The 18,461-nt window shown below is 33.4% G+C and overlaps 4 protein-coding genes across 6 annotated transcripts; 1 reads left to right on the forward strand and 3 right to left on the reverse strand.

The window, feature by feature from the left end:
* Positions 1-76: 76 nt before the first annotated feature.
* LOC128392521 (intermembrane lipid transfer protein Vps13-like) lies at positions 77-10,660 on the reverse strand. The gene is given in 8 exon segments (XM_053352550.1): positions 77-395; positions 471-551; positions 649-1,083; positions 1,086-7,987; positions 8,854-8,997; positions 9,363-9,464; positions 9,580-9,762; positions 9,866-10,660. Coding segments are annotated over 8 exon segments (7,992 nt in total). The 5' UTR covers positions 9,966-10,660; the 3' UTR covers positions 77-350.
* A 145-nt stretch (positions 10,661-10,805) lies between these two features.
* On the reverse strand, positions 10,806-12,036 carry LOC128392518 (zinc finger CCHC domain-containing protein 9-like). The gene has a single exon (XM_053352547.1). The coding sequence runs from the start codon at positions 11,894-11,896 to the stop codon at positions 11,057-11,059; it is 840 nt and encodes a 279-aa protein (XP_053208522.1). The 5' UTR covers positions 11,897-12,036; the 3' UTR covers positions 10,806-11,056.
* A 108-nt stretch (positions 12,037-12,144) lies between these two features.
* LOC128392520 (activated RNA polymerase II transcriptional coactivator p15-like) lies at positions 12,145-13,106 on the reverse strand. The gene is made up of 2 exons (XM_053352549.1): positions 12,953-13,106; positions 12,145-12,725 (listed from the first exon to the last, which is right to left on the reverse strand). Exons 1-2 carry the CDS (start codon positions 12,969-12,971, stop codon positions 12,442-12,444), a joined length of 303 nt encoding a protein of 100 aa, XP_053208524.1. The 5' UTR covers positions 12,972-13,106; the 3' UTR covers positions 12,145-12,441.
* A 90-nt stretch (positions 13,107-13,196) lies between these two features.
* Positions 13,197-17,520, forward strand: LOC128392517 (dehydrogenase/reductase SDR family member on chromosome X-like). 3 transcript variants are annotated; one of them, XM_053352544.1, is made up of 5 exons: positions 13,197-13,337; positions 13,980-14,205; positions 14,857-15,355; positions 15,452-16,752; positions 17,059-17,520. In XM_053352544.1, the coding sequence occupies exons 3-4, from the start codon at positions 14,899-14,901 to the stop codon at positions 16,069-16,071; spliced, it is 1,077 nt and encodes a 358-aa protein (XP_053208519.1). In that variant the 5' UTR covers positions 13,197-13,337; positions 13,980-14,205; positions 14,857-14,898; the 3' UTR covers positions 16,072-16,752; positions 17,059-17,520. The 3 variants fall into 3 exon arrangements, with proteins under 3 accessions (XP_053208519.1, XP_053208521.1, XP_053208520.1); XM_053352546.1 differs by lacking the exon at positions 13,197-13,337 and adding an exon at positions 13,577-13,718; XM_053352545.1 differs by lacking the exon at positions 13,197-13,337 and adding an exon at positions 13,833-13,907.
* The last annotated feature ends 941 nt before the right edge of the window (positions 17,521-18,461 follow it).

Genomic DNA, 18,461 nt, shown 5'->3' on the forward strand with positions numbered 1-18,461 from the left:
TAGGTTGTTTGCTGTGATGATTAATTTGAAAGTTAACTTAATTGTAACTCAGTTTGAAGTTTTTTTTCAAGGTTAATTGAAAATTGTTTAATTGTTTATTGATTTAGGACGGTAACGGTATTATGATAGCATAGAAAGAGGAGGAATTGATTGACAATCAAGATGAATTTTTGAATCAAATGTTGAATTGTATAGTAGTTCATGGGAATGTTGAATTAAACATTCGGAGAGAAAGAGAGACGATTGATGAACTGAAAAAATTGTTTGATTGCGAATTGCGAAAAAAAATTAAGCCATAATTTCAAATTATCGTTGAATTAACAAGTATTCTTTGGTTCCAGTGGTAACAATCAAGGGCCAGATTTCTTAACATTGATAATCTTTTGACTTAATGCCTGTGCAAATTAAAAAGAGAAGAAAAAAAACAATTGATTAATTAAAGTTTCGAGAATTAATTTTAATTAACTAACCTTTGCTATATCAACTTTCGGGCAGTGGATTAAATGAGTCCCTTCACCAGATAATAATCCTCCGAGTTTCTTTTTATGTTCCTGTAAGATTAGAGTAACAATTTAATTAGATGAGTCGTTTAAATTTTTTCTTCCAAATAGATGAAAGTTGAAAGAGTTTATTGATTTAATTGTTTACCTTTAGAGTGATTAAAATATTTGTCCCATCAACTATTTCGACTTGAGCAATATTATCATAACCTTCGTGCCATTCAAGGTCCAAACATTTCGAGAGGAAACTTTGCTTTAGGAACATCACTCGATTATCGGTAATTAGTAAGACACTTTCTTGGGTAAGGTAACAATGAGCGACATAATTATCGGTAGATGCGAATCGACCCTTGTCAACATCACGTAAGATTGATTTGCCGATGGCCTCGTGTCGATTGTAAGGACGAAGAACACCATCCATGTGAAAATGACGCGAGGGACGTTGTTTCTCAGCCTCAGCGTTTATATCAACCGCTCTTTGGAGAGCGTTAAGTGACCCAGAAGTGAAATCGATAACACCCGTGGCCGGATCGGCAATAATACCAACAACACCTCGACCAAAACCTTTAACTAAACTGACAGGTCGTACCAAGTGAAATAGGTACAATGTAAAGGTGGAATCCGACGTCGATATGGTACCAAATTTTGACCAAAATCGATGGTTAAATCTTCCAGTGTATTGAATATTCTTACTGGCGCTGAACCGGGGAAATAGTTTGTCAATTGTATGACAACTGAATTGTCGGTAATATCGACATTAACTACAACCAAACGATCGGCTACTCGAAGTAACATTGATACAGGTTCTTTTAATGAAATTGGACGGGATGATTCCGTTTTCTGTTCGGGTAGACGGAAATAAAGTGAACACTCTTTGTTACTCTTCGGCCAAAGTGATTTGGTACTTCGAGTTGAAACTAATATCCATTCATCATTATCTTCACTAATTTCGAGGTCCAAATTTGATTTGTTAACAATTGAGTAAAATGGTGAAACTGTTACAATTTTGGTAAATCCGAAGCTGCTTAATTCAATCTCGATGGAAGCACAATAATTAAGTTTATCTTTTCCTTTGGCGATGACATTTCCTTTGTTTCCAACGGCATCGATTGAGAAAGAATCAGAGAATCGGGAATCACCAAAAGCGAGGGAAAGTTTTTTCTTACTAAAAAGTGTTTTCGGTTTAAAACATAACAAGATGGGAACTTTTTGATTAGGTGGATGATGAGTTAAATTATCACCAATTTTGTAGGTTAAAGGTAATCCAGTTTTATTGAGCATCCAAAATGGTGAAAATAGTGATGCGATTCGGCAGCCGATCTCATCGGAATTGCAAAAGTTTATTGCCAGATCAAGGGTTGGAACGGAACCCGATTCAATTGGATCGATCTGAGTGAAAGACCAAATTTCAATTTGATCATCTTTCATCCATCTAAACGGAAATTTGGCTCGACAGACCCATTTTTTACCTCGATAATTGTTTAGTACAATTACAACTCGATTTGATTTTAAATTTAAATTACATAGATTATGAGCTTCTCCTGGTTCAATGAGACCTTCTTTAGGTGATTGTTCATCTGAAAATTCAAGGGAATAGGTAATACTAAAAGGTAACAGGTTACGAAATTTGAGAACCGGATAAATGTTGAACTTGTAACAAAAACATTCGGGTGATGAACGCTGAGTATCCTCGAAGATTATATTTTCCATTTTACAGCCCACTCGAATAAAGAAATCGGGATCTTTCTTCTTGGATTCACAGGTTATCGTTGAGAAAAAGTGTGTAAATATCTTCACCTCTTTAGCTTTCCAACAAATCGCATCTCTTGGTGTACAATAATCGTCACTTGGTTTAACAAAGACACACTGGTACTTGGAGTAAACAATATCCACCGGAAGGAAATAAGATGCACTTGGTTCAATTTGATAGAGGAAAGTGTATTCCTCCATATTACCTGAAATATCAATGTAATATAATCGCATTGGTATATGGAAATGATTTGTTATCTCAACGGTTGACCCAAAGATAACTCGTTTTGTCCGAGAGTCTCGATGACCAATATCAAATATCCATTTGTATTCATCACCAGGATAACTTAACAATGGGAAACGGAAACACTTTCTCTCGGTTCCTCTGAGTGAGAAACGTCGGGTTACTGTTTGGCCTTTGTGGGACAATTCACAGACTACCTCGTTATCGTGATCGAAAGCGCTTTCTCTGAGATTGTTTAATTTGGCAACTTGACCATTGGCTATTTTAATCTTCTCATAGTGATCTGATGTTTTCACTGCGTCCGTTAAATTGTGGACAAATTTACGTGTATCAACAACAATTGATAAATCCATTCCGGTGAAATTTGAAAACTCAATTAAATTCTGTCCCAATAATGAAGTGTCCGGTTGTTTAACAACATTGGTAAAAGCTTGACCAAGATCGGTGATCACACTTATTGCCGATTTACACAAAGTCATCTCAAGTTGAGATCTTGATTCTAGAAACGCGCTTACCCTTGAATTTGAACCTTCTTCCGAAATTATTTTCGCTTTCAGGTCAAAGTACCAAGGTTCTGCATCGATCATTTCGATAATCGGCTCCCAGGAAAAAGTTTTCTCATTGTAATAATCCATATAACATGATGAGTTCATATTTAAATTGTTCCAATTGTCAAGGATAATTGTATGTGATGAGATCAGTTTAATTAAAGGCTGTGAATCCATTCCTCCAGATTCAATTGTAATTGAAATATTTTTCACTTTAACAACTAATTGTTGTAAAATAAAATCGACTTTCTTTGTATCAGGCTCGTCGAAAACTAAATCCTCTGTGGCCTCAATTGCGGGTGCTACTGTATAATGTAAGAAACTGTACTTGGTCACTGACGATAATGGTTTGGGTGAGAAGATGGCCAATTCCTCTCTCAATTTATCTTCACCTTGGTCATCGGGTTTCTCTTCGGTAGATTGACCAAGTGCACTTAAAATGGACATTAAAATTTGAATTGTGTTCGGTGAGATAAACAGGCCAATATCGGTAAAATCAATGTCAATATGTTGGGAAGCTGAACCATTCATTTCAGCGATCATGTAAATTTCAAATGGACGAACAATATAATTGTCCACTTTTTTGGTTTTCTGGTAATTTTCAAGGCTTGTGATACCCAGTTGAATGTGACCTATTGACCCTTTAATGGACATGACATCGTCTTTCATTTTAACATCAAAATCCATCAAACTGTTGAAAATAACTGCCGGAGGATTTTCCATCTCGGTTGATTCAATTAGTACAATATCAGCTTCGGACATGGTAAATTTAACGCTCATCAAAGGAGTGTCAACGGGTTTGGTGATGTAAATTTTTTCGGGCGATAATTCAGCGACTCGAGCTCTGATTCCTTCTCGTGTTGAAGCGGTTAATTGTTGAAAATCGGTGGTAGGTGATGAAACATTTGAATTACTAGGTAATCCTTGTAACGATGAGGTGACAATATTTGATAATTGAAGTAAATAATCAAGAGCAAAGATCAATGTGAAACCGGACATTTCAATGTCAACGAAAGTGTCAGTATCGGTTTGCCGTTTAAAGTGAATTTTCAATGTTTTCCCTTGGGTATCAGCAGAAGTTGAAATATAATCATTACAGTACATTAGACGACGTAATCGACGATTCTTGGAAGGTCTTTCATCACATAAAACAATGTCACTCATGGTCATTGTGAGTACCAATGAATCGTCCGTTTTCATTGCACATTGGACATCAAATCCTGCTAGGTAAGCATTGGTCAACTTATTTTGAACATTTTTCTCTTCCTCTTGGTATAAAACTAAGTCCACCTTGGGCATTGCGAATGCCACTTGGTATCTATTGAATATCCTTTCGACAACTTTATCATGTTCCTCTTCCTCTCGGATCGCGTCCACATGGACAACCGCTTCCTCGACAATTGTTGTCGCTAAAGGTAACGAAACCTCAGTACTTGAGGGATGTAACTTTTTACTTTTCACCTTTTTACTTCGAGGTTCAGCTAAAGTGGTTACCATTGCTGAACAAGTAACATCCTCACCCGCCAGTGGTTTATCAATATCATAGGCAGCGGATACATTTTCATTGAGAATACTCATGATTAGCATTAAATTGGTTTGTGATATTTGACAGCGAACCTCTTCTAGTGTGGCACTTAAATTCAATTCGGGAATTTCTTTGTTATTTTCAAAATTAAGATTTCGAGTTGCTGACAGATTAAAACTTAAAGGTTCAACGATACTGTCCAATGATTTCTCGGTTCCGTCTTTGGTCATAGAGACTCGGGTATTTGTTAGTTCACATTTAATGTGATCCAATAATTTTGAATGGGAAGATTCAATTTGATTGCTTATAGCGATTCTACCAAGATCTACTGATAAACAATGTCTTGACTCCCAGTTTCGAGGGACAATTATTAATGGTGCTTCTAGGATAACATTGAGTCCAATTTTAGTTGCATTTTGGTAGGCATCAAGTGCCGTTTGTTTGGCAAATCCAGCGGCTGCAGATGAAGCTGCAATAGCGCGTTTCTTGGCTGTCTCAAAGACGGCAAGGAAATTCATTAATCGAACAATAAATTCATTTAGAAAGACAATCTTTAAACGTCCAAAGTGTACATTTAGCTGCATATCAACGTTACCCGGTGAGTGTTTTGTTTCAGAAGGTGTAAACATGGTTAATTCAACTTCCAATACTCGTTTACTTTGAGAGATTATTATTTTTTCATGAACTAGGTTACGATTTGCGATCCGAGGATTATAAGGATCGCGAACACAATTAATTATGGCAAAATCATTCCAACGAGCTTTAGTATTTATCCGACCTGTTTCGTAAATTGTTAAATCGGCTTCTAAACCCTCCAAAGTTGTTGAACAAATACCACCGATGGCAAGGACAACACTGTCCACGAAAATTGTCGTCTTTAAATTGATCACTTTACACATTTCAACTTCTCGTTTCTTTTTCGGTTTAACCAATACTCCAGGAAATAGGTTGGTACTGATTTGACTAGAAACTGAGGGTCTACGACGATTGACCGCTCGATCGACATCATCGCCTGCAGAGGGTAAACTGTTTGCTATTTTTTGTGTGTACAATAGTAACTCGTCCAGTATTGGTGAGTCAATGAACAATTTACATTGGGCCATTTTAATGTCGATACTTTGGACAACATCTTCAAAAGTTGGACCATTTTTAAGTGTTGAACGGAATTTAAGTTGCAATAAATTTTCATTCTCAATTGTTTCGATTAACTTGAACACTGGAGCTCCGGCTACATCAAGATCGTGAACTTGGACTAGAATTTGACCCAGATAAAGGTCAACAATGGTATCGAAACTTTTAACAAATATTTCCGTTCCAACTTGTTTAACTGAAAGAAGGAGCAGTTCAACTCCATTGTCAGTTTGTAGATCACAGGTTAACGATTCGACCTTAAAATTTAGCACAAGGTGAGTCATTTGAACCTTTGAAGATCGAGCTTCAAGTTTAGCTGTTTCTTGGGCTATTTTGAGAGCGTCGTTAGTTGCCTTTGCCTCGTTTACTTCACTACTCTCGACTTTTGGTCCAATGTGAAGGGTCTCTGATTTTTTAGGTGTAGGCACAGTTAGGAGTAAATTGAACAATCGGCATAGTTGAATGTTTCGAGCTTTAAAAAATATCGAAGGGATTGTACCTTCGATTCTCATTTGAGGCATATGAGGATCATCGGCAATGATGGAACGCATTAAACACAGTTCAAGGCCAAAAGGTTCCAATAAATTATTAACTGAAGGTGTTTTCTGAGTTCGAGTTTCGTTTAAATCATTGACCCAATTTTCACCGGTCGTCAAAATTATTTGAGTTCGAGAAACTTTTAAACGAAATCTTTCATAGGCACTTTCTCGAACTGCATTGATCAAAGCTTCTTCTCCAGAATCTTGATATTTTAATCGTAATGAGGTCGGTGAATCGTCAGTAAATTCAGAGGAAACATTAACCTCACCACAAGAAAGGATTAAAACATTTTCACAATCGTTGACACAACCACGATCAGGGATAACGATATAAGAAGGTTCAATAACAATGTCCACTTTAAGGGTATTATGTTGTTCAATTGCATATTCTAATCCAGTTACAGACATCATTTTAAATTGGTTAAATTTAATCTCAGCCAATGCTTGAATCTGATCGAGAGATACATCGCTTTGTGGTGTAACAATGTCCAAAAGCGCGTTAAATGTTGGTGCATGATACATGACATCAACACCTCTCGCTTTACAGGTAACACCATAATCAAATGAAGCATCCAATGGATTTGTTTCCAATGTGATTTCCAGTAAATCAAGATCACAAACTTGATTGGTAACCAATTGATTTTCATCAACACCCTTTAAATCAATTGCATGGACCAATGTACCAATACGAAGGCCATTACTTGAAGGTCGATAACCTAAACGGGTAGAAACATCGTTAAGTCCAAAGGAGATTATGTTGACATCTTTTTTCTCGTCAATTATGCAAACTTGAATTGCTCGTAATTTAATTGCAATTAGGTAAGCCTCGAAAAATGGTGGATACTCTGCTGGAACAGATTCTTCGTAGCCGATTGCTTCATATAATTTAGATTTCTCATCTGTCGTCATCTCTTTCTTAATCTCATCCAAAATCGGTTTTGTCAATGAGTTTTCATCATCTTTCTTGGATGATCCCCAAATCCAGCCAAACCAACCACCGCCACCTTTGACCTCCTGTGATCGAGCCTTTTCCGCTTGAATCTTTTCCACCTCAAGTTCAACTTGACTTCGTACTAAGATTATATTGAAAACGTCCAACTTTGATTCCAATTCATCGACAATTCCTGGTTTAACTTTCTTCGGGTTTAAAAGGTACTTTTTGTAAGCCTCTTTGTAATCTTTCAACAACTGCCGATGAGCTTTAATATAAGACCAGGACCAAATTTGATTACGTTGACGAATCTCAGTCTCCAAGATCGCTGTTTGTACAAATCGCCACCAAACTGATGCGTTTCCCTTAACCGGTACATGAGGTCTCCATTGACGATAAGGTGCTGCCAGTTTCATACGGTCAACCGAATCAAGGAGAAGTAGAAAAGATTCAAATTGTCCTCGATTTAGTGCCAAGGTAAATTGATCTAAAAGCATATCAATGTCAAACATGGGAACTTGAAAATCTTCCTCTTTCGGTTTTCTATTGATAAAAGTTTGAGCTGTAAAATTGTTTGGCCTTAAAATGTAAGTTAAATTTTTCGGCTTATTCCATTTTGATGCTATTCGAGACTGAAATTCACGATCCATATCGTCTTCATTTAAATCGGATATAAATTTGACATCATCAGAACAGTTCCAATAGAAAGATAAATATTCCAATGAGATATGTTTAAGGAAAGAGTTCTCTCGATTTGATAAACTATATTTAGTACAAGTTTCTTGGGATGTGACGAAAGCTAATCGACTCAGTGTTAAGCCTTTTTCGACATTTTATCCATTGGATATGAAAAGATGTAGGATGGAACCAAGATCCATGTGAAGAGAGAGAGAGAGAGAGAGAGAGAGAGAGAAAAAATGATACATGGAAGGAGAAGAAAATAGACAAAATTAGATCAAAGAATAAAGAATATTGTATATTAAATTTAGAACAAAAAAGAAAATAACAAAAGATAATTAAGGAAAATTATCATTCAAAATTCTAAGTATTGAGTAAATACAATCAACTGCTTAATTGAATAAACTCGAAAGATAAACATGATGATAAGGAAGAAATTTGTTCTCTAACATCAATATAACAACATTGTCTCTCTCACTGACTCTCTCTTTCTCTTTCTCTCTCTCTATTTCTTAATCATATAATCTTGATGACAAGGAAGCAAATTGGTTGATGTGATAGAGTAACAATTCGTTGTCAAGGTTATTACAATTACTTGAGTTACGAATGAGAAATATTCTTACTCACGTTTATGGAAAAAATAGAAAGAGACTCGAAATGGACAATGAAAGAGAAAAAGTTAAGGTAATAATGAGAATGAAAGAAAAGCCTATCAGCCTAAAAGCGATGATAATGATGAATTTACAGGTAACCAAATGAATAGAAAATCTTTTTCTACCTGAGAAAGATTAATATTTGAAAAGAATATATTTTCTTTCCCCAATATGGTTAACTGTTTGAGGAAAAAATAAACAAGATAACCTCTTGTTATTATCTTTTCAAATATTTATACTGATTGTTTGGTTAAAATGATGTAATTGAAATGATTAAATGTGTCGATAGGGAGATGAAATAATCTAAATTTGTGAGTAATCAGATTCATCTGAATGAATACAAACTATCACATACCCATAGAAAATGGTGACTTAGGATTAGTGAATTTGTCCTCGTAGCAAATGTGAACATTGTCAACCTGAATCTCCAAATTTCGGATAATCTGAGCGACCAATTTAGTGACGAAATCGTCACCTTGAGCTGATTCATCTTCTGAGCCTGAAAAAAAAGAGGAAATTGTAAGAGAGAATTAGAGAGAGAGAGAGAGAGAGAGAGAGGAAGTATAATTGTATTAGAGATAAAAGAGTTAAAGATAAATTGTAATCATGATTATCAATTTGTAATTGGAAAATGGATACTAGAGAAATCAGAGTAATCAACAAGATCAGGTAGGAGTTTCTTCAACAATCAAATGTAATCACCATGAAACCAAAGCATTTTAAATTGTTTAGAATGTTACAATTAACTTGGTGGATTTTGTTTTCCATATTGATGGCAAGGATTCTGTATGGTGATGATGATTGTTGACTTTTTTTGCTCTTGTCTCCTGATTGTTGTTGACATTAAATTGACATAATAAGCACCTTTTAGATTAGCTGTTCTCATTGCTTCTTCAATTTGTTTCAATTGTTTCTTTTTCTCTGCTTCCATTTGTTTCTTTTCAGTCTCAGCATCGTATTTGCTTTCTGGATGGGAAGAAGAAAAAAAATGATTGAGATGATCAATTTAGGAAATAATTAGTATACACATTTAGAATAGAATTCATGATTGAATTGGATTAGAGAAAAAGGTGAAACTTACCAACATTTGGAACACAAACAATGAAAATATCAGAGATTGAGAAAACAACTCGACTGGTGTAAAGGGAAACCCAAGGTATCTTCGCTTTGAATTTACCAATATGTCCATAGACAACCCTGAAGGGTAAGTTAAGTGAATCAAAGGCATTTCCCTTGATTGCCAAATTGTTCAGTTCAATATCACCTAGAATATTTATAAAAGAAAAAAGATTCGATTAGATTGGAAATTTGATAAATTCTGGTTAATCTGTCAGGTTACCAGAAAATGAGATGAAAATTGTACTCACCGGTAAAAGCAGCTATTTTTAACTGATTGGCAGACAAATCATCAACAAATTCATTTAAATAGGTATTTAGTAAATTGGAAGTTAATGATTCAAAAACCATCTTCAAATACACACAACAATCAAGTGATTAAATCACTCGTAATGAGATTATGATTAAAGATTTGCTAGAAAATATAATCAGCAAAAAGTAAAAGTCTCTTCTCTATCTGTTATATACACAAATGATTATATTCTAGGAGAAGAAGATGATTAATCCAATCCAATTAGAATAGTAATCAACACATAAGAGAAAGCAGATGTTAGTTAAACATAAAATGAGATAAATAAATTGTAACAATTAGATTAATTGTAAATGGTAGAAAATAAAAGTCTCAGTGAAAATACAAGAAAATGAAACACAAGGTAAACAAAATGAGAAAAAATCGGTTATGCTTTTTGTTGATTGTTCACATTTACATTCACAGTATTTAGATTAATTGTTTTCTCGTAATTAGATAATCACTATTCTTAAAGTAGTTAAATGGGTAAAAAGAAACAATTAGATACATAATTAGGTTGATTAAAATTTAGGAACAACAATTAACTCTATTGAAGAAAAGATGTAAACACAATCTCGTCAATAGAAAAAAAGAAAACGAATTTTTCTCAATCACATGTTAGAATTAAACTCCTCCCATTGAGAGAATTTATTTCTAATCATTAGCGACAATTAGAATTAATTTTTTGGAGAACAATTGATTTCCACATTTAATTGTTCGCAATTTAATTCCTAATTTGGTTTCCTTCTTTGAACAGTGTTAACAATTTATGTTTCCAAGAGACTGAGAACTTAATGGTTACTATGTTTCGAATTTTTTTCTTCTTTTCGTTTTGTTGCTAATTAACAATTAGTTTCGAATTTTGATTTATATTTGTGATAAGAGAACAATTATAAAGTGGATTATTTTAATGAATCGTCAATATTTTAATTCGATTTGGATTACATGTGATATGGAAAATAATCAATTTCAATATGAACAATTGAAACTCGTTGAGTTTTGGTTTTGTTTTTACAAAGATGATAACAATTTGTTAAATATGAATAATTTAAATTTTCGCCATGTGATTGAAGAGGTAAGAAGACAAAATTTACACAATATTGTAACTAAATTGATCGATTTTTGTGTATGGGGAGATGTGTTTGTCCGTTCGTTAAAATCTGACCACTTTGGGCTTCTTTTCCCTCGCAATTGGTATAAAATCTTGAGCATCGGCACTTCCCGTGGTTCCCATTGTGTCCAAAGTATATTCCTCTTCCGGTTCGCCATCTTCATCTTGTCCATTCCTCTCGTTTTCCGGACAATCTTTGGCTAAATGGTTAATACTTTCACATATTTTACAAGAACCACCTCTAGGATAAGCACCTCTCCTATTATCCGGACAATCTCGAGCAATATGACCTTCCTGTGAACAGACAAAACACCGAGCGAAATCAAGTCCTGGTTTACTACTTTTACATTCAAACAATTTATGTTCAGTTGAACCACATTTGTAGCAAACATCACTCATGGTATCATTTTTAGCCTGAGGACATTCAGCTAACTTATGGCCAAAACCACGACACCTGAAACAAGCATTTTTAACTGATTTTTTCGTATCATTTTCGGCATTTCGTCTCTCCATTCGTAATATTTTCTTTATCTCCTCTGGATCGGTTCCTTTGGCATTCAATGAATTCCGTAATTTGGTTAATCGGTTTTCAACATCATCTGGAAGTGGCATTAATCCATGATCAACAGCACTTTTCCAATTCTGTGACCTGTAACTGCCACCACCTCGTTGGAAACGATTACCACCATCTCTACCACCACGGAATCCACCGCCTCTCCTATTACCTCCACCACCACCTCTTGAAAAACCTCCGCGGCGAAAACCACCACCGCCACCACGTTCACCATCTCGATCGTAAGGTTTACCACCACCTCGACCTCCTCTTCTGAATCCACCACCACCACCTCGGGGTTTACGGTCGTATGATTCAGTTTCCGACATAATTGAGATTATTAGAGTTACAACACAAAGGGAAATCAATTACAATTTAGAATTTAAACTTTGATACAAAATTAAATGTCTGCCAACGAGAATCAAAAGCACATGTGAAGTTAAAAGTCTCAAGTCTCACATTGGAAAAGGTCTGACACCTACTGGTGATCAATAGAGTAAAACCTGAAATGGAAAAATTTTCTTCCGTTAATTTGAATTTTGATTTACAAAAATTATGGTTTGGTTATATTTTTGGATAATGGTAATGGCACACCTTTGCCTTTTGTTTCTTTAATTGTGATTTGGTGTCTCACGGCTATGAATTTGGAAGAAACAAAATTAATACAAAAGAAAAAAGGGATGAAGGGAAAATTTTGTTGAAACATTGATTAAATTTGATGAGATAGAACATGTTGAGAAAATGCCATTGATTCTTTCCATGTTGTTGAAAATTGGACCATTTTTAATGGTTTTTTTAATTTTTTTTTGTGTGGATATGTAGATGTGTATTTGGTGGATAATAATAATGGCTTTGGGATTTTCGATCCTTTGTTTTAATCATCTTCTTCAGATTCAGATGCATCCGAGTCCAATTTTTTTAAAGCAGCATCAACATCGTCAATACAATCTTTAAACTTTTTCCATTCATCCAAATTTAAGCTCAATCCTTTCTTTCCTGGGCATTTTTCACCTTTATCATTGATCCAAAATTCTCTAATATCAACTCTTAGACGACCTTTAAAGGAACCAACAGAAACGAAACGATTGTTACTCAATTGGAACCTGACATCGGAACCTTCTCCTTTACTATCACTGTCGCTGGCTTTACCCTTCGAACCTAAAGATAATAGACAGCAAAAAGAAAGAACAAGGAAAAGAACAACAAGAAAAAACATTAGCAATAATTACAAAATTGAGAGAAAATGAAAAAAGAATAGAGAAAACATGATGTAATGATAGAATCCAAAGCCAATGGTAGAAAAAGCCACAGAGGAAAGGAAGAAAAAGAGAACAAAAGAAAAATAAATTCGAAATAATCGAACAATTTTAAACAAAGAAAATTACCTCGAGATGGTTTAGGCATGATGAGAATATAATTAATTCAATTTAAGTCAATTAATCAAGAGACACAATTAATTTTAATCAAAATTAACGGAGAAAACAATTAGTCCGGAACAGAAAAAAAGACAGAGAAGAAACAACCGCGCTTAGTTATAGATGCGACAGGAAAAAGAAAGAGAAAAGAATAGAACAAAAATGGAAAATCTGATCTGCCATCTGTCGTTCTTTAAATGAACTAAATAGAAAAACAAAATCCTTCAGAATTTTAATTCTACTCAACAATTTAATCAACAGAATTTATCTCTAATTTAAAGTTCTACAATTTATTCATAGAAATTTATCATTTTCTAATCATCATGAATCATGGAATTGGATACTCTAGATAAAGGTAAGCCATTTAGTGACATAATTATGAGGTAACTTGGAACCACACCCGGTTATCAATGGTCGATTTTTATTAAACATCAAATTGAATATTGGTGATTTTTTTTGATTAATTAGTTTAATTGTATCATGAAATTACTTCTATTCAATTGTGTAACAATCAAGTTAATTCTTGATCTTTTTCCTTTTTTATCATCTTGAGAATTTGATGTTCTAAATTGTGCAAGTTGATACAATGAGTTTAATTGGAATTGTGATTCAACTGCTAACATAACATTCCTAATGTTGATTGTTTTCTTTTAATTGTTGTTTCTTAATTTCGTTTGTATTGTGGTAGTTATTTTAATTCTATTCTTTTTTTGTCTAATCTAAATCTCTGTTGGCAGTAAGTATATTCATCACTGATTTATTGTTACCAAGTGTTATTATGTTGTGAGTGAATAGTCAACGTGTTCGACTTAATTTGGATTATAAATTTAATCATTGATCACACTTATCAATTTAGGTTTTGTTCTGATTGTTTAAAGTGTCATTTCCCATCATTATACAACAATTCATCACTCGACTGAAAATTGTAAACGAATTTCAATATTATCTTGAGAATCTATCATGTTAATAATCTTGTATTTCTTTTTTTTCTCTATAGATTCCAATTCTTTTCAACTGAGCTGTTAATCGTCATTCTTTAAATTGATTGTCATTGATTACTAGTCTTCTATACAAGATATTCACCAAGAGGGAATGATTAACTTGGAGTTAATTTTCAACTAATTGCCGCTTGTTACATTTCCACCTTCCACCGATCAGAACGATATTCCAGAAAGTGAATAAACTCAACCCTAAATTTACGTAATTCCAAGAATTAAATCAAAGTAAGTTCTAAATCATGTTCAGTTCTTAGTCAACATTTAATTGTCACCACTAACTAATTCCAATAGTGGATTGAACCCCGAAAATTTGTACTCGTTTAGCTTGATGATGATGATGAAAAAACATCTCTACCTATGGAGGCTACTGAGAGTTACTATTTTTGCTGTTGATCCTATCAAATTGAATGCGAAAGATTAACAGAGCGATTATAAGATTTGGGTGAAAACAAATGTTGATTAACAAGAAATCTAAATGATTCATGGATGATCAGGACAATCAAGATATAAATTTGTAAAGAATATCATTTGTTTCATGTTCTTTTAACCTCTACCCTAAATAGAATCTAGTTAATCAACTTTACCAGTTTAACATGTTCCAAATGAGTTAAACAACATCATCTTTCCTCATCATCACCAATCACCATCATCATTTTAATCAAAAACAACAACAACAACAACAACAATAAACAACATTTGTTGAATTAATACTTAGCAACCAATGAGTTTCCTCTCCATCTTGATATTTATCCTTTTAATTCATCCTCTTTCTGGTTCCTCTCTCTCCTTATAGTCGTTTCAATTGATTCCTATTTGTTTTTATTACCTTTTGTTATTATTTACTAATTGAAAATTCATCTCTCTCTCCCTCTACAGTCTTAATTAAACAGGATAATTAATTCACTGGTACATGTAATCATGACTCTGGACAAATCTGGCCTAAACAATGTGATCCACAATATTTACAATCTCTGGTGTTTCATTTGTCTTTACCTGTTGGGTGCTTATTATGTTATCATTGAATTAAATCGTAAATTTGGTTTCATTAACAAAGTGAAAACCTTTGATGTGGATACTGCAGTTACCTGTACCCTGGAAGGTAGAGTTGCCATAATAACCGGCGGTGGAAGAGGAATCGGCTGGGAAACAGCTAAAAGTTTAATCAAAAAAGGATGTCATGTTATTGTTACCTCATCAACTAAGCCGGGACCACAACTTGATTCATTAAAAGAATCCCTGTCTCCACAAATTGATGGTTATATCGGTAAATTGGATATCTGGCATCTAGAATTATCAAGCCTTACATCAGTCTTAGAATTCATTAGGAAATTTAAATCATCGGGCCTTGGATTAAATCTTCTAATCAATAATGCAGGTAAGAAAAAGAAAACTGTTTTTCTATTCAATATTAACAATGAATTCTAATTATTTCTCTCTCTCTCACTCTTTTCTTCTTCTTATTCTCTTCCAGGAGTTATGTTTGCTCCCTTTTCATTGACAGAAGACGGTTTTGAATCTCATCTGTCCATCAACTATTTAGGCCATTGTTTATTAATCTGGGCTTTCCTTCCTATTCTCAATGAAACTGGATTTAAGAGTCGAAATCTTTCTCGGATAATCAACGTTTCCTCCAGTACACATTATGCTCGTAATTTACGGTTAGATGATCTAAACGGATCTAAAATGTATTCACCTTATCATGCATACGCTCAATCAAAATTGGCCCAGATAATGTTTACCTTTAAACTTCACCGTTACCTTAATGAAAAGGGTTCTTATGATTTGGTAACTGTAAACAGTGTCCACCCTGGAGTGGCCAAGACTGCTCTCTATGAGCATGTTTGGTGGGTCCAATTGTTTCCAGGTTTAGCTTCAATGGTCTTCCGAACTCCCAAAGAAGGAGCTGAAACCGTTCTTTATGCATCCCTATCACCCGAAATCGATGGTGTTGGCGGTAAATACCTCGAAGATTGTGCCATTGTCCGTGCATCTAAATACTCTTACAATGAATCTAAACAAGAAGAACTTTGGTCATTGACAAGATCACTATTAAAACCATGGATTGACCAAGTAGAAAATAATTCCAGTTAATTTTCCGGTTTCCAAACACCACCAACAACAAAGATCAATTCCCGTCAAAGAAAAAAACAAAGTTTAACTCTCCCAAATCCATAGATTTTTTCACCCTTGAAAATTTACCTTAATTGTGTTTCCAAATTGTATAACACAAAATCACACACACTTAAACTATTTATTTACCCTTTCCTTTTGTAACAACCACCAAATCAACAACAATTATCCTAAAACAATTAAGCAAACAGCAAACTCTTGTCATGTGATTGTAAACATTTACCAATTTTTTATATAATTATTATTATTATTATCAATTAATAATAATTAATGACTATCAACTTATTAAATTCTCTCTGTTGAAAATTGAATAATCATCAATCTTAATTGATTACAATTAAATTGTTCTCAGAACAAACAGAAAAATGAAAAAAGGATCGTATTGATTGTGCGTCGATTCCTAATGTTAATCAGTCTCAGTTTCACCTTTTTGTTTGTTTACATTTTTCTCTCAACTATTAACCTAATTGTGTTTTCTCTCACAATTAAACCAGTGTCATTTTACCCTTTTAATTTAATTGTGTTCCCAATCACAATCAACCAAATGATAATGACAACAGTGGAAGAGCTTAAAAATGAGATAATCCATCTCAGATTAGAAGCAAATATGAATCGTATCGCTGTTTCAAAAGCGATTGAAGAGTAAGTCACAATTTACTAATTGTCACCTGAGAAAATCACCTAATCACCATCACAATCAAATGACCAGTGAAAACAATGTTTACGTTGATTGTTAACTCGTTACAATCATCAGCTGATTTCGTGTTTACTTTCATCTTGGTTACATTGATTTTCTTGTTCATATCAACTGATAATCTTAATATTTTGCTCTGATTTTCATGTAAACAATTAGATGTAATTGTGATGTTATGATATATGATTTTCTCTCTGTTAATTGTTCTTGATTAACAATCAATCTAATTGCTTTTTATCTTAATTTCTCTTTAGGTTGAAACAATATTGTCTTGAGAACCAGGAAAATGATTTTCTGGTTTCTGGTTCCATTTATGATGAGAATCCATTCCGAGAATCTAAAACCTGTGGAATTTTTTAAATTATTTCTCATTTGGGTTAATTGTTGGCTGACAATTAATTATTTCCACATAAACAATGATCACCAATTGGCACCATCACCACAACCCCAATGAACAATTAACGATAATTTGCTTTTTTTTCTCGTCAACACTTTAATCACGTCCAAATCAAACCATCTCCACAATTAACTAATTGCAATCAGTCAATTGTTACTTTGTGTTAATTTGATCAACAACAACAACAACAACAACTGGATTAAAATTTTGATTTTCTTGTCGTTGATTAAATTTACCAATTTAACGATTGATTTTTAATGTTTCCTTTTTCGTCAATTGTTTAACTAATTGTGAGATTAAATTGTAATTTAAAAGCTTCCCCTCCAATGGACAAAGTTTCATTAAAGTTTCACTTTTAATCTTCAACAATTAGTTAATTGGTGACTGATTTCAACTCAACAATTAAAAGTAAACAACTTGAATCTATTGATAGAAATTTTCAGAAACAAACAATCAACTTGATTACACAATCAAATCAAAACGAAAACATCAAATAATTAACTTGAAAAACAATTTAATCAGTTAATTAAATGTCAATTTTTGGATTATAATCTTGACACTAAAATCAAATGATAACAAATTAACTAATTCACTTAGTTTAATTTAGATTGGAACAAGAAACTTTGATTAATTGTTGAAGATTAACAACAAAAATAGCGACTAATTAAGGATTCATTAAGAGTAATTAATTAATTATATTAATCCAATGCTAGAATGAGTTAATTCAGTTAATTTCGTGTTAATCATTTCATGATAATCTCAATGATGTTGAAATAAAATAAGACAATCAATTGATTCAAATGAAAGGTTAATTGTAATCAGTATCAAGAAAAACTTTCATTAGTTATTAACTGACCAATCAGTTAGTCAATTTAATCACTATTACAATTAACTAGATATTAATCAATTCAATTAAAATGAAACATTCAATTAAACGGCTTAAATTTGAAGGACATCATCTTAATTATTTGTTTATTATTTTCATCCACAATTTAATAATAACAGAGTTAAATTTGCCCGAGGGCAATTTAAATCACGATGGATAATTGTAATCAACGATTACCAAATGAAAGTTAATCATTAGAAGGTAAAGAAAACATTTACAACCATAGAAAATTTTTTTCCACAATTAGTTTAACTAAGTGATTGGGAAGAAGAAAAAAATTGATCACTTTTCCTTGTCAATCGTAATCAACGTTAATTGTTGATTGTTGATTGTTGAAAATTGATTGTGATTTGATTCATCAATATAAATAAGTG

Source organism: Panonychus citri, unplaced genomic scaffold, assembly GCF_014898815.1.
Source record: "Panonychus citri isolate SS breed McGregor unplaced genomic scaffold, ASM1489881v1 Contig00136, whole genome shotgun sequence".
Taxonomy (NCBI): domain Eukaryota; kingdom Metazoa; phylum Arthropoda; class Arachnida; order Trombidiformes; family Tetranychidae; genus Panonychus; species Panonychus citri.